The sequence below is a fragment of the Hypanus sabinus genome, chromosome 19 (genome assembly GCF_030144855.1).
Source record: "Hypanus sabinus isolate sHypSab1 chromosome 19, sHypSab1.hap1, whole genome shotgun sequence".
In the NCBI taxonomy this organism is placed as follows: domain Eukaryota; kingdom Metazoa; phylum Chordata; class Chondrichthyes; order Myliobatiformes; family Dasyatidae; genus Hypanus; species Hypanus sabinus.
The window spans coordinates 75606588-75625584 of NC_082724.1; the positions used below are offsets into that span (position 1 = coordinate 75606588).

At 42.7% G+C, this 18997-nt stretch overlaps 1 protein-coding gene across 2 annotated transcripts in view; it reads left to right on the top strand.

Moving 5' to 3' along the window:
- Nucleotides 1-18997, top strand: part of mtmr14 (myotubularin related protein 14) — a 132576-nt gene that overhangs the window by 39203 nt on the left and 74376 nt on the right. For both annotated transcript variants that reach the window (XM_059944786.1, XM_059944787.1), the window contains exons 4-6: nt 3175-3250; nt 7049-7106; nt 14135-14257. In XM_059944786.1, the coding sequence (XP_059800769.1) occupies nt 3175-3250; nt 7049-7106; nt 14135-14257 (257 nt within the window). The remainder of the gene's footprint in view (nt 1-3174; nt 3251-7048; nt 7107-14134; nt 14258-18997) is intronic.

Sequence of the window (18997 nt, forward strand, 5' to 3'; positions counted from 1 at the left end):
CTTATCCATCATTAATTCAGATTCAGATTCAGTTTATTTTGTCATTTAGAAACCACAAATGCAATGCAGTTAAAAAATGAGACAACGTTCCTCCAGAATGATATCACAAAAACATGACAAAACAGACTACCTCAGAAAATCCACATAACGTTTGGCAATCCCCAATCCAGAGTCCATATTAACATCGCGTTACCGTCTTAGCATGTTCCCCGGAAAGGAGCTCCAATCCCACCAGACAAACAAGACCTCCACAAAACCACATAGTTACAACAGTACAAACAATAGCATAATTGATTAAAAAAAAACAGACCATAGGCACAGTAAAAATAGTCCAAAGATGTTAAAGGACTATGTTCAAAAGAAATCACTACACAGTTTCCACAAGTCCCCAGGGTTCCGACAGACTCGCTATCCCACGCCGGCGGCAGAAGGGAATATCCCCGCTATGGACTTTTACGGCGCCGCCCGACTCAGCCTCGCAGACGCAGCACGCAATGAAAGCTCTGTCGAACCCAGCCTCACAGACACAGCACATACCGAAAGCGACCTGACCACAGCGGACTCCGAGTCCGTCGAACCTCCGAGGCAATGACCATCCCCTCCGACACAGCTTCTCCGAGCACCATCCTCTGCTGGGCGTATTAAGACGGCCCCACAACGACCATCAGCAATGTGACCCCGAGGACTGGGGGCCTGTTCTTCCCAGCAGAGTCCTGGACCTCACAGCAGCAGCAACGAAGAAGGTCTTCCTGGAGATTTCCTGAGGTTCCTCCGTGCTCCTACCAACATTTTCAATCGATTATGATTGCGCACGGCGCCCTGCTTCACAAATAACAGATAATCAGCTCGGGACTAAATTAAAATAAAAAAATTAACACAAGCTGGGAATGTGTATCAGGTGTTGATGACAGCAGCCAGTTGACACAGATAGAACAGTGGTAGTGGCATGCAGAGGAATGGCAAGATGAAGATCACAACAGGAAAAATTATGTTGACAAGAATTCAGTCTGGAATCTGAATGTTAGTTGGGATAGAGCTGGTGTTTAGCAAGTTACCTTTACACTATTCTAGTTTGCACAATTGACCAACCATGTAAGGTCTCATAATCCCCAAAGATGGTTCTTGACCGCACATTTGAAGCCCAGGTCACTTTGAGCCCCTCAAGAGGAATCCTCAGGGTTGGCAAGTTCACTGATTGCCTCTTTCACTATTTGACTCCGGCCAGCACTGTATCGTTTGTGCTACCTATTTTCCATAGATCTATAGAGAAAGTTGAGAGGGTATACTTCACTTGCCGACTGTTAAATTGCATGAACTCATGTCATGGCACGAGTCAAGGGGAACTGTTGGACACCCTGGTTGCTATTTTATGTGTCTCCAGTAATGTCTGTTTGGTTGGTAAGGTCAGATGAGATTGCTGAGTTTCAGATGTATTGTGACGAGTGCTCACCTATGCAGAGTTATGGTTCTTCCTGTGGTCTCGTGCCTCAAATTAAGGTGATGTTACTCCCACTAAAGAATCTTGAATGCCCCCAAAGACTTCTATTTCTTCTAACATCCCCTTAGGACACATAATTGCCCCCATTGGAAATCACTGGATTAAGTGGATGGATAGCTAGAGACTTTTACCCTGGGTGGAAATGGCTAATATGAGGAAACATAATTTTAATGTGATTGGAAGAAAATATACGGGGGATTTTAGAGGTAAGTTTTTCTTTGAGTGGTGGTGTGTAGAATGTCCTACCAGGGATGGTGGTAGAGGCAGGTTCATTGGGGATATTTAAGAAACTCTTAAATGGACACATGAATAATAAAAAAAAAATGGAGGACTATATAGGAAGGAAGTGTTAGATTGGTTTTAGTGGATTAAAAGGTTGGCACGTTGTGGGCTGAAGGGCCTGTGCTGTGCTGTTATCTTCTATATAATTTTCTATTTGAGAGGATGTCTTCATCAAAATGTGGTATCTCTGACAATGCAGCATTCCCTTATTGCAGATGTAAATACCTGAAATTTATTCAGTTCATTGATTTATAAAGATTTTTTTTTGCAAAATAAAGCACACCTGTGGAAAAACAGAATTATACTGCCAGCAGCTGTAAAAATTCCGTGCTAGCATTTCAGATGAGGCTGCATCAGGACCCTTTGAGGAGGGGTATCCAAAAACTCATGGCTGTCTGAGAGAGAGATCTTCATTTTATTTGTCCTGAATGGCTGACTCCCTTAGTTATGCAGGCAACATCTCCACTGCATCCTATCAAAATTCTTGAGGATTTCATGTTTCAGTCAAATTACTTTCTGTTCTTCTAAACTCCAGCAGTTACAAGCCGAGATCACCCAACCTTTCTTCAAAAGATAACTTGTCCTTTCCAGCTATTAACTAAGAAAATGGTATCTGAATGGTTTCCAATGCATTTACATCCTTTAAGAAAGCAAATACCATAAACAATACTCCAGATGAGGTTGAATCAAATCCCATTTTTATATTGAGTTCTCCAAGCAATAATTAATAACATTCTATTGTTTTTCCCCAATACCTGAGGTTATATTAACTGAATCCTTTTCTGGCATTATAATCTGTTCCAAAAACATCAGAAAATGTGTACATTTTGGGATAGTTGTTTGATCTATTTAGTATGATAAATTTGGAGTAGTTTATACAAGGTTGTTCACATATTCAAAGGAAGGATGCTATGCTATAAGGCAGAAGCACGTAAGCCAGTCACAATAATTCTTGGTATCAATAATTTTAGAACAGATAAATTGAATGTTTCTGTTTGGGGGGAAAAAGACTTTAGTTCAGCAAATTGATATCCCGAGGCTGCAGAGAGGTCTGGCAAAATTGTTTTGTTTTTTTAAATTTTTATTGTGTTTACTAGACACAAGTAATTTTATTAAAGTTGGCTGAAAGTTCCTAATAAGTTCAGTCAAGTTCTCTGCTAAGTGAGTTTCAGAAAAGGTGCTTGAAGTAATAAATAGTAAATCATTAGGTGAGAGTATGTGTAAGCCATGATCTGTTATTGTTTTCATTGTATATTCAGCCAAAGTCTTTACTAGCAGAACTATAGTGTAATAAAGAAGTTAAAATATCTATATTCTCTAAAGTGTATTCATTTATTGTTATATTGCTGTAATCTACTGGTGCATGGATTATTCATTTTAATTTTTTATTCTAGCACATTTGTCGGTCAGCAACACTAGCAGGATGGGGAGAACTATACGGACGCAGTGGATATAACTACTTATTCTCAGGTGGGTAGTGATTGATTTTGTTATTTGTACATATACATTAATGTATATAAATGTACGTTAATGTTAGCATTCATTTTGAGAGGACTGGAATATAAAAGGAAAGATTTAATGCTGAGAATTTATAAGGCATTGTTCAGATTGCACTTGGAGTATTGTGAGCAGACATTGGGCCCCTTATGGAAGAAAGGGTGTGCTGGAATTGGAGAGGGCCCAGAAGAGGTTCAGCAGAATGATTCTGGGAATGAAATGATTAACATATGAGCGTTTGATGGCTCTAGGCCTGTACTTGCTAGAGTTTAGAAGAGCGAGGGAGAATCTCATTGAAACCTGTTGAATATTGACAGGCCTAGATAGAGTGGATGTGAAGATGATGTTTCCTATAGTGGGGGAGTCTAAAATCAGAGAGCACAGCCTCAGAATAGAAGAACATCCCTAGAGGAGATGAAGAATTTCTTTAGCCAGAGGGAGGTGAATCTTATCAAATTCATTGCCACAGACAGCTGTGGCAGCGAAGTCATTGGGTATATTTAAGTGGTGTTTGATAGGTTCTTGATTAGTAAGGACAACAAAGATTACAGGGAGAAGGCAGGTGAATGGGATTGGGAGGGATAATAAATCAGTCATGATGGAATGGTGGAGCAGATTCGATAGGCTGAATGGCCTAATTCTGCTCCCATGCCTTATGGTCTAATATGAATCAGTTGTAGATGTTTAAATGGATGGTACAGAAAGAGATCATTTAGAACATGTGTTGGTATTATGAAACAAATTGCATTATCTAGTACATTTATATACAAAATGTCTTTTCCAAAATAGAAAGTTGATGAGAGAATGAAAGATCTGTCTCTGACTTTGCTGTTCTATTTTAGCTGAAGTAGATTTGATTTTGTGTTGTAGTGAAGTTGGTTGTGGAAATGTTAGGCCATGATACTTAATAGGCCGTTTCCTAAAATTGTGGCTGATCTTTTAGTGCAGTGCCACATTCCTACAGTAGCCTCTTGCTTATTTTAATATCTAAAAATCTATCCACCTCAGTTGAATACACTAAGCCATTCACCTTCTGCAGCTACCTTATGACACAAGAGTTTCTATCTTTTGGGTGAAAGAATTCTTCCCCATCTCTGCCTTGAATAGCAACCCTTTATTTTAAGACTCTAACCCCTGGGTCTAGTTAAGGAAGCATCCACGAGAAGCCAAGAAAATTGATGCAGGGGTAGACCACCAGGCCCCTTAAACCTGCCCTGCTGTTCAATGTAATCATTGTGGCCTCAATTCCTCTTCTGTTCCAGTTTCTCGTAACTCTCAATTCTTAAATATTTCAAATGTTTATTATCTCCATCTTAAATATCTGATGATCTACCTCTAACATCTGCTGGACAATTTATCCAGAGAGTAACTACCATCTGAGTGAAGAAGTTTCTCCACACATAATCTTTAAGTGTCTCAGCCCATGTTTGTGATTCCTCCATCAGTTGCTTGCATTAAATGTATTTCCCTCCCATTCCATCAACTTTTGCCAGATTGAATCACTCACTGATATACTAAGCCAAATGTACATTATCAATTAGCCTACTAGTCTGCACACCTTTGAGTTATGGGAGAAAACGAGAGCATCCCGTGTTTATAGGAAGAATGTACAAGCTGCACATGGGCAGCGTAGAGGGCTGGGGTTGAACCTAGGTCGCTGGGGCTGTGAAGCAGCAGCACAACTAGCTAACCAAATTCTTTCCTCGTTTGACAGATCTACTGTCTCAGAAATTAGTTTGATCTTTGCAGTATTTCCTTTGCAATAATGAATGTCCTAGGTAGGAAGACTATATTGTACACAATATTCCAGATGCAACCCCACTAGGGTCAAATGTTAATTGGAGTAAGAAATCTGTACTCTTGGCCTAAACTGTCTTGAAATAAGAGAAATTACTTTTATCGGATTACCTGTTATACCTGCGTGTTAAATCAGTGATCTATGTATGTTGACACACAAATACCCCCAACAAATTTTTTTCAATTTCTCACCTTTCCAAAAAAAATTTCTATTTTTCCTACCCAAGTGAGAGAGAAGTACGTGGTAGGTGAGCCTGAAGGGGGTAGATGAAGTAAAGAGCTGGGAAGTTGATTGGTGAAAGAGACAGAAGACCATGGAAGGAAGAAAAGGGGGCATCAGAGGGAGACGATGGGTGGGGGGGACAAGAAGATGAGGTGAGAGGGGGGAAAAGTGGATGGGAAATGGTGAAGGAAAGGGAGGTGGGGGCATTACTGGAAGTTTGAGAAATCAATGTTTATGCCATCAGGCTGGAGGTCAGGTTGTTCTCCAACCTGAGTGTGGCCTCTTCACAATGGTGGAGGAGGCCATGGATGGACATATAGGAAATGGAATTAAAATGGGTGGCCATTGGGAGATCCCACTTTTTCTGGCGGACAGAGTGTAGGTGCTCGGCAAAGCAGTCTCCCAATCTCTGTTGGGTCTCACTGATCAACAGGAGGCCACACTGGGAGCAGTGGACACAGTAGATGATCCCAACAGGCTCACAAGTGAAGTGTTGCCTCACCTGGAAGGACTGTTTAGGGCCCTGAATAGTACCGAGGGAGGAGGTGTATGGGCAGGTGTGGCAATTGTTCCGCTTGCAAGGACAAGTGCCAGGAGGGAGATCAGTAGGGAGGGACAACCGGACAAGGGAGCCGCGTAGGGAGCGACCCCAGTGGAAAGCAAGAAGTAAGGGGTAGAGAAATATGTGCTTGGTGATGGGGTCCCATAGGAGATGGTGGAAGTTTTGGAGAATTATGTGCTGGACATGGAGGCGTGTGGGGTGGTAAGTGAGTTCCTCCAGCATTTTGTGTGTGCTGTTCAGTTTTCCAGCATCTGCAGATTTTCTCTTGTTTCTGATGAAAGGTTGCACCATTTGTTTGCTTTTTACTAAATCCATTTTTTAAAAAAAACTAATTTTCAGGGGGATAACTCCAAAGGGACAGAATTAAAAAGTAGGGAAGCTATGTTAAAATACAAATCAAGCCCTTATTAGATAGACTTGGGTCCTGTGTGTAAACCATTAGAGAGAAACTTGGATATAAAGGCACCAAAGATCGCTGGATTATTACTAGGAATGCAAGGATGTATAGCAGTTCATGATGAATTGGCATGATTTTTTTGTACTCTTGAGAACTAAAGGCTGAAGGATAGATAAGTAGAATGATGGGCTTGGATAGAATATAAACAGAGAAAGCTTTCATGTGGAAAAGAGCATGTGTAGGTCCGATAGTTACTCTGAAATTCAAATGCTGTACTTTTTAATGTGATCAGCTAAAATATTGCGAGACTAAAGCAGATAATGCAGTTGAGTTTTAGAGGAGACTGAACAAATAAATGAGGGAGAAGTAAACAGTGTTAGGTTGATAAATGTTATTGAGGAAAGATGGGAAGAGAGTTGGGTGGTGCATGAATGTTGCCATAAAAAGCAATGAAGATCAATGAGATCAAACACAGATATTGATAGATTTTTGGATGCTAAAAGAATCAAGAGACATTAAATCTGTATGTAAGGAGTGTAAACTGATTTTTTTGAGTGGCAAAGGAGGTATGAGGTGCTGGATCATGTACACTTACATGCACTCTTAATATTTTTATAAGCAAGCTTGTAAATCCTGTTTAAATACTGTGTATTCCATGTATAGATCAGAAAAGTGGATTACTGTTGCAGTTTGCCTTAATTATTTGCTGAAAGAAAAGTAATTGATTTATTGTAATATACATACAACCATAAACAATTTGTACATGCTTTTGTGTTTTTTTTCTTTGTTTAGGAGGATCTGATGATGCAGGGGCAGAATCTGACGAAGTGCCTGATGACTATGTTGTACGGTGAGTGAAATTCTTCATGTCAAATGAAAGTAAAATTTTGTTCATGCCTATGTGTGTTAAGTAGTATTGCATTGATCATGTTGAAAAGCATGTGAATCTGAGTATAACATGTATTTTCTCCTTTTTCTTTTAAAGATTTTGCAGCAACAAGCTTCTAATAGAATTATTTTGAAGTCAGGAATTGTTTACTGCTCTAAGGCAACAATATTGAAAAGCTACGTGGAAGAGAGATCATTCAAAATGCTGAAGGAACTCAGCAGGCCAGGCAGTATCTATGGAAAAGAAAGTATAGTCGACATTTCCAGTCGAGTCCCTTTGGCAGGACTGGAGGAAAAAAAGATGAGTAGAGTTAAAAAGAGGGAAGGGGAGAGAGAAGCATAAGGTGATTGGTGAAACCAGGAGGGGGAGGGATGAAGTAAATAGCTGGGAAGCTGGTGAAAGAGACACAGGGCCAGAGAAGTGGGAGTCTGATAGGTGAGGATAGAAGGCCATGGAAGAAAGAAAAGGGGGAGGTGTTGGGCAGGCAAGTGGATAAGGCGAGAGAGCGAAAAGTGGATGGGGACTGATTAAAGGAGTGGGGTGGTCATTACCAAAAGTTTGAGAAATCGATGTTCATGCCATCAGGTTGGAGGCTGCCCAGATGGAATAGAAGGTGTTGTTCCTCCTACCTGAGTGTGGCCTCATTGCAACAGTAGAGGAAACCATGGATTGACATGGGTCCCCAGCTGCCCTCTCCTTCACCAGTCCCCTCCCCTTTTCCCCTCCCTCACTTTACCTCCTTGCCCGCCCATCACCTTCCTCTGGTGACCCTCCTTGCTTTTCTTTCCTTCATGTCCTTCTATCCTCACCTATCAGACTTCCCCTTCTCCAGCCCTGTACTCTTTCACCAATCAACTTCCCAACTATTTACTTCATACCCCCCCCCCCCAGGTTTCACCTATCACCTTATGTTTCTCTCTCCCCTTCCCCACTTTTTAACTCTACTCCTCATCTATTTTTCCTCCAGACCTGCTGAAGGGTCTCGGCCCAAAAAGTTGACTGTACTTTTTTCCATAGATGCTGCCTAGCCTGCTGAGTTCCTCCAGCACTTTGTGTGTGTGTTGCTTGGATTTCCAGCATCTGCAGATTCTCTCGTGTTAGGAGAGATATCAAATAAGTTTCTGTGTGGGTATAACTATGGTTTATAGAGACAGTATTTTTTAAAGTTCAAGTTTGTGAGAATCAGCAAAGCATTTTATATGGAACAATTAATTTGATGTGGATTTTGTGGCCAGCAGTGAATGTGGTATAGCTCACTGTGATCTTAAAGATCTATCACTCTCTCTGGCGATAGGTTATCTGCTTTCTAATATCAGTTCAAAGAACTCCCTGGTATGCCTCAACTATGATGTCTGCTATTATGCTTGTGCAGGATTGGGAAATAATTTGAAATCATGAATGACTAAAATATGAAGAGGGTACAAAAGAGTACAAATAAATTAGCAAATAATATAAAAGCAGACAATAAGAATTTCTTTAGTTATTTAAAATAAAGGAGTAGCCAAGGTAAATTGTATTCCATTTTTAAAATTCAAGAATATATCAGGGAATTAATAATGGGAAATACTTAAAATTCAGTGAGCTATAGAAAAAGAGAAACTTAAAATAAATCTTGTTATTAATGGAAATATACTAAGAAGCACATAATGGGATCATTTATCTAATGGCTTGTGATCCTTGGCTCTTAAAAGGAATAACTGCAGAGATGTATTGTAATTTACCAAAATTCCCTGAATTCTAGAGGTCCCAGAAGATTGGAAAAACTGTAAAGATGATGCCACTGTTCAAGAAAGGAGAGTGACATAGAGCAATAGACTACACATTAGTTGGCCTAACATCCGTCATTAGGAAGATGGTGCAATCCACCATACAGTCAAGCGTCAAAACGGTTTTCAATAGAAAATTGTTTGACAAATTTAATACTTGTTTCAGGATTAACAAGTAGAATGGTTTGAGGGAACAAACAGATGTAATGTATTTAGTGTTTTAAAAGGCTTTCAAAAATCTATATAAAAGATTGTTGTACAAGATGAGAGTAGGTGGAGATGGGCTTATAACCATATAACCATATAACAATCACAGCACGGAAACAGGCCATCTTGGCCCTCCTAGTCCGTGCTGAACCCTTAATCTCACCTAGTCCCACCTACCCGCACTCAGCCCATAACCCTCCACTCCTTTCCTGTCCATATACCTATCCAATTTTACCTTAAATGACACAACTGAACTGGCCTCTACTACTTCTACAGGAAGCTCATTCCACACAGCTATCACTCTTTGAGTAAAGAAATACCCCCTCGTGTTTCCCTTAAACTTCTGCCCCCTAACTCTCAAATCATGTCCTCTAGTTTGAATCTCCCCTACTCTCAATGGAAACAGCCTGTTCACGTCAACTCTATCTATCCCTCTCAAAATTTTAAATACCTCGATCAAATCCCCCCTCAACCTTCTACGCTCCAATGAACAGAGACCTAACTTGTTCAACCTTTCTCTGTAACTTAATTGCTGAAACCCAGGTAACATCCTAGTAAATCGTCTCTGCACTCTCTCTAATTTATTGATATCTTTCCTATAATTCGGTGACCAGAACTGCACACAATATTCCAAATTTGGCCTTACCAATGCCTTGTACAACTTTAGCATTACATCCCAACTTCTGTACTCAATGCTTTGATTTATAAAGGCCAGCGTTCCAAAAGCCCTCTTCACCACCCTATCTACATGAGACTCCACTTTCAGGGAACTATGCACAGTTATTCCTAGATCTCTCTGTTCCTCTGCATTCCTCAATGCCCTACCATTTACTCTGTATGTTCTATTTGGATTATTCCTGCCAAAATGTAGAACCTCACACTTCTCAGCATTAAACTCCATCTGCCAACGTTCAGCCCATTCTTCTAACCGGCATAAATCTCCCTGCAAGCTTTGAAAACCCACCTCATTATCCACAACACCTCCTACCTTAGTATCATCGGCATACTTACTAATCCAATTTACCACCCCATCATCCAGATCATTTATGTATATTACAAACAACATTGGGCCCAAAACAGATCCCTGAGGCACCCCGCTAGTCACCGGCCTCCATCCCGATAACTCCACCACTACTCTCTGGCATCTCCCATCTAGCCACTGTTGAATCCATTTTATTACTCCAGCATTAATACCTAACGACTGAACCTTCTTAACTAACCTTCCATGTGGAACTTTGTCAAAGGCTTTGCTGAAGTCCATATAGACTACATCCACTGCCTTACCCTTGTCAACATTCCTCGTAACTTCTTCAAAAAATTCAATAAGGTTTGTCAAACATGACCTTCCACGCACAAATCCATGCTGGCTACTTCTAATCAGATCCCGTCTATCCAGATAATTATAAATACTATCTCTAAGAATACTTTCCATTAATTTACCCACCACTGATGTCAATCTGACAGGTCTATAATTGCTAGGCTTCCTTCTAGAACCCTTTTCAAACAATGGAACCACATGAGCAGTACGCCAATCCTCCAGCACAATCCCCGTTTCTAATGACATCTTAAAGATCTCCGTCAGAGCTCCTGCTATTTCTACACAAACTTCCCTCAAGGTCCTGGGGAATATCCTGTCAGGACCCGGAGATTTATCCACTTTTAAATTTCTTAAAAGCGCCAGTACCTCCACCTCTTTAATTGTCATAGGTTCCATAACTTCCTTACTTGTTTCCCACACCTTAGACAATTCAATATCCTTCTCCTTAGTGAATACCGAAGAGAAGAAATCATTCAAAATCTCTCCCATCTCCTTCGGTTCCACACATAGCTGACCACTCTGATTCTCTAAGGGGCCAATTTTATCCCTCACTATCCTCTTGCTTTTAATATAACTGTAGAAACCTTTCGGATTTACTTTCACCTTATTTGCCAAACCAACCTCGTATCTTCTTTTAGCTTTTCTAATCTCTTTCTTAAGATTCCTTTTACATTCTTTATATTCCTCGAGCAATTCCTTTACTCCATGCTGCCTATATCTATTGTAGACATCCCTCTTTTTCTGAACCAAATTTCTAATATCCCTTGAAAACCATGGTGCTCTCAAACCTTTAACCTTTCCTTTCACCCTAACAGGAACATAAAGATTCTGTACCCTCATAATTTCACCCTTAAATGACTTCCATTTCTCTATTACATCCTTCCCATAAAACAACTTGACCCAATCCACTCTCTCTAAATCCCTTCGCATCCCCTCAAAGTTAGCCTTTCTCCAATCAAAAATCTCAACTCTAGGTCCAGTCCTGTCCTTCTCCATAATTATATTGAAGCTAATGATATTGTGATCACTGGACCCGAAGTGCTCCCCAACACATACATCTGTCAGCTGACCTATCGCATTCCCTAACAGGAGATCCAACACTGCCCCATCTCTAGTCGGTACTTCTATGTATTGTTGCAAAAAACTATCCTGCACACATTTCACAAACTCTAAACCATCCAGCCCTTTTACAGAATGAGCTTCCCACAGTCTACGTGTGGAAAACTAAAATCTCCCACAATCACCACCTTGTGTTTACTACAAATATCTGCTATCTCCTTACACATTTGCTCTTCCAACTCACGCGCCCCATTAGGTGGCCTATAATACACTCCTATCAGTGTTACTGCACCTTTCCCATTCTTCAATTCCACCCAAATGGTCTCCCTAGAGGAGCTCGCTAATCTATCCTTCCAAGCAATGCAACACCTCCTCCTCTGGCCCCTCCTACTCTATCACACCTGAAGCAACTAAATCCAGGAATATTTAGTTGCCAATCACACCCTTCCTGCAACCATGTTTCACTAATAGCTACAGCATCATAATTCCAGGTATCAATCCACGCTTTAAGCTCATCCACCTTTCTTACAATGCTCCTAGCATTAAAATAGATACATTTAAGATACTCTCCATCTCCTCCTCTTTCCATCCCTAACAATGCATTCAAATTTATTATCCTTTTCTTTCTTCTCCCCTACATCTTCGGGCTGAGCGCATGCCTTTCCTCCCTCACACACTGTCTATTTACTTGCTCCACTGGTGAACTAACCTCCTCTCCCATAGTCTCCTCAAATAGTCTCCCGCCCCCCCATCTTACTAGTTTAAAGTCCGCCCTGTAGCCCTAGCAAACCTCCCCGCTAGGATATTGGTCCCCCCACGATTCAAGTGTAACCCGTCCTTCTTGAACAGGTCACTCCTGCCCCAGAAGAGTTCCCAATGATCCAGAAACTTGAATCCCTGCCCCCTGCTCCAATCTCACAGCCACGCATTCATCCTCCACCTAATTCTATTCCTACTCTCACTGTCGCGTGGCACAGGCAGTAATCCCGAGATTACTACCTTTGCGGTCCTTCTTCTTAACTGCCTTCCTAACTCCCTATACTCTCGTTTCAGGACCTCTTCCCCTTTCCTTCCTATGTCATTGGTACCTACATGTACCACGACCTCTGGCTCTTCACCCTCCCAGTTCAGGATATCTTGGACGCGATCATAAACGTCCCGAACCCTGGCACCAGAGAGGCAAATTACCATCCGGGACTCCCAGTCACCTCCACAGAAACGCCTGTCTGAGCCCCTGACTATTGAGTCCCCTATTACTATGGATCTCTTTCTTCTAACCCTACCCTTCTGAGCTACAGGGCCGTCCTCTGTGCCGGAGGCTCGGCCACTGTCACTCCCACCAGGTAGGCTGTCCCCCCCAACAGTACTCAAACATGAGTACTTATTGTCAAGGGGTACAGCCACTGGGGTACTCTCTAGTACCTGCCTCTTCCCCTTCCTGACTGTAACCCACCTATCTGCCTCCCGTGGTCCCGGAGTGACCACCTGCCTGTAACTCCTCTCTATCACCTCCTCACTCTCCCTGACCAGGTGAAGGTCATCGAGCTGCAGCTCCAGTTCCCTAACTCGGTCCCTCAGGAGCTGCAGTTCGGCGCACCTGGCGCAGATGTGGACGTCCGGGAGGCTCGGAGACTCCAGGATCTCCCACATCCGACACCGAGAACAACAAGCTGCCCTCACACTCATACCTCCCAAATAACTGAAAATACAAGAACTAAAAGAGAAGCCTACTGTGCCGTCTTCCGCCTAAGCCCCCTGAGCCCAAGCCCTACACTGCGCCCGGCTCACTCCCAAGCCCTACACTCTGCGCCCGGCTCACTCCCAAGCCCTACACTCTGCGCCCGGCTCACTCCCAAGCCCTACACTCTGCGCCCGGCTCACTCCCAAGCCTTACACTCTGCGCCCGGCTCACTCCGCTGCCCGCAAACAAAGCTGCCCGCTTCTTAAGGCGGCGTTCTTTATATATCTTCCCTCCTTCCCGGGCCTCCTTCATGCGCCTGCGCAGTCCTGCCTCTCAGAACTCCGATCTGAGAAGCAATTGGACAATTTGAAAATGGCCGCTGCCGCACTTCCTCTCAAGCCTCACTGTCCTCTTCCAAAAGAGTAGTTATATACCTTTAAAGTAGTTATCACTCTTAAGATATCAGAAGATAGTTGTCATGAGTTTGTCATTTTCAGACTGTACATTGGCAATCAAAATCCAGTGTGCAGGACTTAATTTTATGTCTTCAGCTATGTTAATGACTTGGATAAAAGGACGTTGTGTACTCGAGCCAGATATGATGGAGGTACAATGATAAGTAGGTTAGCAAGTTAATAAGGAGCTTGCAAAGGGATATGGATTGATTAGACCAGAATTTGTAAGCATGAATTTAAAATGGGAAAATGTCGGGTTATCTTTGTAAAATAAATAACTAGATTGCTACACTTTGATTTTATGTCATCAACACATACCATTGTTTAAAGAAATAATGTACTGTGAAGATTCTGCAGATTCTGAGATATTGTAAGAGTCAGAAATTAACTCCTTAGAAAGGTATGAGTTGTTTTTGCAGTCATAATCATTGTAAAACAATGTTGGACACTAGGTTTTAGTTTTATTCTGAACTTGTTTTCATGTCTGTATTTGATTATTCCAGAAATGGTGATTCCCAGTTATTCGATAAGGTTCGAGGTCATGACATAAAGCTGCTTCGCTATCTTTCTGTTCGTTACATTTGTGACTTGATGGTAGAGAAGAAGAAAGTGAAGTTTGGACTGAAGTAAGTACATGCTTCATCGTATTTAATTAAAAACTTGTTGTAACACCAATCTCAATAATATTGAGGCAATGTTTACAGGTGGTGGTTGCAGTGAAGCCTTGGGGCAAGTAAGGAGTCTGAATATAGATCAGAATAATATATAATTTATCTGAAGTTTCATTAGTATAATTTGTGCTTTTGTTTTGTACAATGGCTAGTTAAATTCTAGTACAAGAGCATGGAAGTTGTGCTTCAACTTTATAAAGCATTGGAAGGTCCCTTGCTGGAATACTGAACGTAGTTCTGGTGACCACATTATAGGAAAGATGTAATAACAAGAAGGTTGTTTCTATGATTAGTGGTATTCCACAGGGATCTTTTCTGCTTGTAGTATATGTGAATGATTTGAATGTAAATCTATGAAGCATGATGAGTAAATTTGTAGATGACAAAAGAAAGGTGGAGTTATTGATTGTGGCAGGTGGTTTTAGCCATATAGTAATATTGATGTGTTGGTGAAGTAGGCTGAGGAATGGCAGATGAAATTTAGTACTACAATAAACTGAAGTTCTGCATTTTGGATATTAGTTAGGGCAGGACATACACCACCAGAGAGGATGCAGAGGAGAATCAGCAAGATATTTCCTGGGTTGTAGTGTTTATACTGTCCCATGACGCGGCGCAGCACGGCAGCAGTGGCTTTTCAGACCTGGTGTTACTTTAATTTCCTATTTTAAGTTTGATACACAATTTTCGATTAGGGCATATGGATAACAAACCGGCTGTCTACCATCGCCAGATACTACTACAATACAGAGATTGTCAAAGAACAAACCTTCACAAAGATCTACTGGGTGAATTACATGACGTCGGCTTGCTGAGGGGAATGGGCCTACATTCTTTGGACTTGCCTAATGCTGGGAGCCGGAGATGGAGATGTCGAAAGCGACGTGCGAGGAAGCAAAAGCGAGGCAAACAGACAGGGGTCCTTGCCAGGCTAAAAGCAAACCCTAGCCGGCCGGCTGTCCTGTCCATTCTGCTCTCCAATGTCCAGTCCCTGGACAATAAAATGGACTATATCCGACTCCAAAGTAATACTCGGCAGGAGTACAGAGTTTGCTCCGCGTATGTCTTCACAGAGACATGGCTCACTGATGGGATTTTGGACGCTGCCAGCCAGCTAGATGGGCTAGCTTTGTTTCGTTCGGACAGAGATGCAGCCGTCTCCGGTAATGCTCACAGTGGTGGTGTGTGTGTTTACATCAATATGGAATGGTGTAGGAACTCTGTGCTGGTTTCCAGACACTGCTCATCGCTAGCGGAGTTTGTGGCAGTTCGATGCAGACCATTTTATTTGCCATGGAAATTCACCTCTTCTTATATTCGGTGTCTACATTCCCTCCAGCGCTAATGCTAAGGAGGCGCTCTGTGAACTGTACGGGGCTATCAGCAAATTGCGGAACGCACACCCTGATGGACGTTTTATTTTGGCTGGTGATTTCAACCACGCAAACCTGAAGTCAGTGCTCCCCAAGTTCCATCAGTGTGTGGACTTTGCAACGAGAGGGGAGAACGCATTGGACCTGGTTTACACAAACATCCCCGACGCATACCGGGCAGAGCCCCGCCCCCACCTCAGATACTCAGACCACATCTCTGTTATGTTAATCCCAGCATACAGACCGCTCTTGTAATTGCACATCACCAATTACAGGACAACATCACCTGACTGTGCAGGTGATGCCTCCCTCCCAAATGCGCTGAATAACTTCTACGTCCGGTTTGAGGCAGAAAATGACGTTTGAGGAGAAGTCCACTCCTCCTACAAATGACCGGGTGCTGTGTCTCTCCGTGGCCAACGTGAGAAGAACCCTGTGCAGGGTCAACCCACGGAAGGCTGCTGGACCAGACAACATCCCTGGTAGAGTGCTCAGAGGATGTGCAGACCAGCTAGCAGATGTTCTCACTGACATCTTCAACATCTCCCTGAGCAGCGCCACCATTTCAACGTGCTTCAAGGCCGCCACCATCGTCCCCGTGCCGAAGAAGTCTTCAGTGTCCTGCCTAAATGACTACCGTTCCGTTGCACTTACATCCATCATCATGAAGTGTTTTGAGAGGCTCATCGTGAGGCATATCAAGACCCTGCTGCCCCCCTCACTGGACCCCCTGCAGTTTGTGTACCGTCCCAACTGCTCAACAGATGACGCCATTGCCATCGCCCTCCACCAGGCCCTAACTCACCTGGACAAAAAAGACACATATGTTGGGATGCTGTTCATAAACTTCAGGTCAGCATTCAACACGATCATCCCTCAGAAACTGATTGGAAAGCTGAGCCTACTGGGCCTGAACACCTCCCTCTGCAGCTGGATCCTAGACTTCCTGACTGGGAGAACTCAGTCAGTCTGGATCGGGAGCAGCATCTCCAACACCATCACACTGAGCATGGGGGCTCTACAGGGTTGCGTGCTCGGTCCACTGCTGTTCACTCTGCTGACCCATGACTGTGCTGCAACACACAGCTCGAACCATATCATCAAGTCTGCCAATGACACGACCGTGGTGGGTCTCATCAGCAAGAACGACAAGTCAGCTTACAGAGAGGAGGTGCAGCAGCTAATGGACTGATACAGAGTCAACAACCTGTCTCTTAATGTGAACAATACAAAAGAGATGGTTGTTGACTTCAGGAGGGCACGGAGCGACCACTCCCTGCTGAACATCGACAGCTCCTCGGTAGAGATCGTAAAGAGCACCAAATTTCTTGGTGTTCACCTGATGGAATATCTCACCTATTCCCTCAACACCAGCTCCATAGCAAAGAAAGCCCAGCAGCATCTCTACTTTTTGCGAAGGCTGAGAAAAGTCCATCTCCCACCCCCCCATCCTCATCACATTCTACAGGGGTTGTACTGAGAGCATCCTGAGCAACTGCATCACTGCCTAGTTCGTAAATTGCCCAATCTCGGATTGCAAGACCCTGCAACGGATAGTGAGGTCAGCTGAGAAGATCATCTGGGTCTCTCTTCCTGCCATCACGGACATTTACACTACATGCTGCATCCACAAAGGAAACCGCATTGTGAAGGACCCCAAGCACCCCTCATACAATCTCTTCTCCCTCCTGCCATCTGGGAAAAGGCTCCGAAGCATTCGGGTTCTCACGACCAGATTATGTAACAGTTTCTTCCCCCAAGCTATTAGACTCCTCAATACCTGAAGCCTGGACTGACACCTTGCCCTACTGTCCTGTTTATTATTTATTATAATGCCTGCACTGTTTTTGTGCACTTTATGCAGTCCAGTGTAGGTCTGTAGTTTAGTATAGCTTTCTCTGTGTTTTTTATTACGTAGTTCAGTCTACTTTTTCGTACTGTCTCATGTAACACCATGGTCCTGAAAAACGTTGTCTCATTTTTACTATGCACTGTACCAGCAGTTATGGTTGAAATGGCAATAAAAGTTGACTTGACTTTAATTATGAAGAAAGACTGGAGAGGCCAGACCTGTTTTCGCTGAAGTGGAGGACAGAACATGATTGAGGTATGTAAAACTGAAGACTCAGATAGACTGAAGTGTAAGAAACTTCTTCCTTATGAAGTGATTTAAGTTAGAGGACGTAGATTTAAGGTAAGGGGCAAGAGACTTAGGAGGGATCTGAGGATTTTTCAGCTCAAAAATGTTGAGTACCTTGATTGCACTGCTGGTGAGAGTGGTAGCAGAGCCATTGACAGCATGTAAGTGTTTAGGTGAGCACTTGAGTTGCTTTGGGCCAAGAACTGGAGGATGGGACTAATATGAATGTATGCCCACTGGCTGGCAGCAATGTGGGCTGAACAACTTGCTTCTGTGCTATATGAATCTAATCATTTTCCATTGGCAGACAATTTAAGAACTTGGGCATAGATTTAAAGTAATTGATAAGAGGTATGAGAAGGAAAATGGAGGGAAACTCACTGAGGGTGGTAGTGGTCTAGAACACGTTACTTGAAAGGATGATACGGCTGAAATCCTCATTACATTGTTTGGCGTAAAACAATACAATCCCAGATGTTTTCACAACACTGCAGTGCAAAAGAGTGAATGAATGTATCATTGTGTTAATATATCAGAGAGCTCCTTGACTTGGATAATGTTACCATTGGAACCTGTGGGTCACCCTTGGGCAAGGTATAGTACCTGCTTAGCCACTCTGATCAGGGTCACCTAAAGCCATGGAAGCAGGTGATCAGCAGTTGGTCCTAGTTAATTGACCACTCAGTCCGGGCAGAAAGTTTCTGAAGAATATTGATAATGGCTGGGGTCATCCATCTTGTAAAGTGGAAAAATAAGAACAATTGTGGTCATAGACCATGATTACCCACATTATACGACATGGCACATAATGATGATTAACCTGTCAGTGTGGAGGGGGGATCATCTGTTGTTCGTGTGATTGTGGAGTATTATGTACGGTATACTGCGCAAAACTAGCTATTTAGCCCAAACAAGCCATATTCGTGTTTTAATTCCATACCAGCATCTTCCCTTCCCTCCATACTTATTATTTATGATCTCTTTAATACAGTGAAGTTGCAAATGAGTCGCCCTGAGTTAATTTTCCTATTCTGCATTTAGTTGTGTGGAGATCCCAGTAAACTGTAGTATATATGTGCATATAGAACATAGAAATCTACAGCACATTACAGGCCCTTCGACCCACAGTGTTCTGCCGATCATGTAACCTACTCTAGAAACTGCTTAGAATTTCCCCAGCAC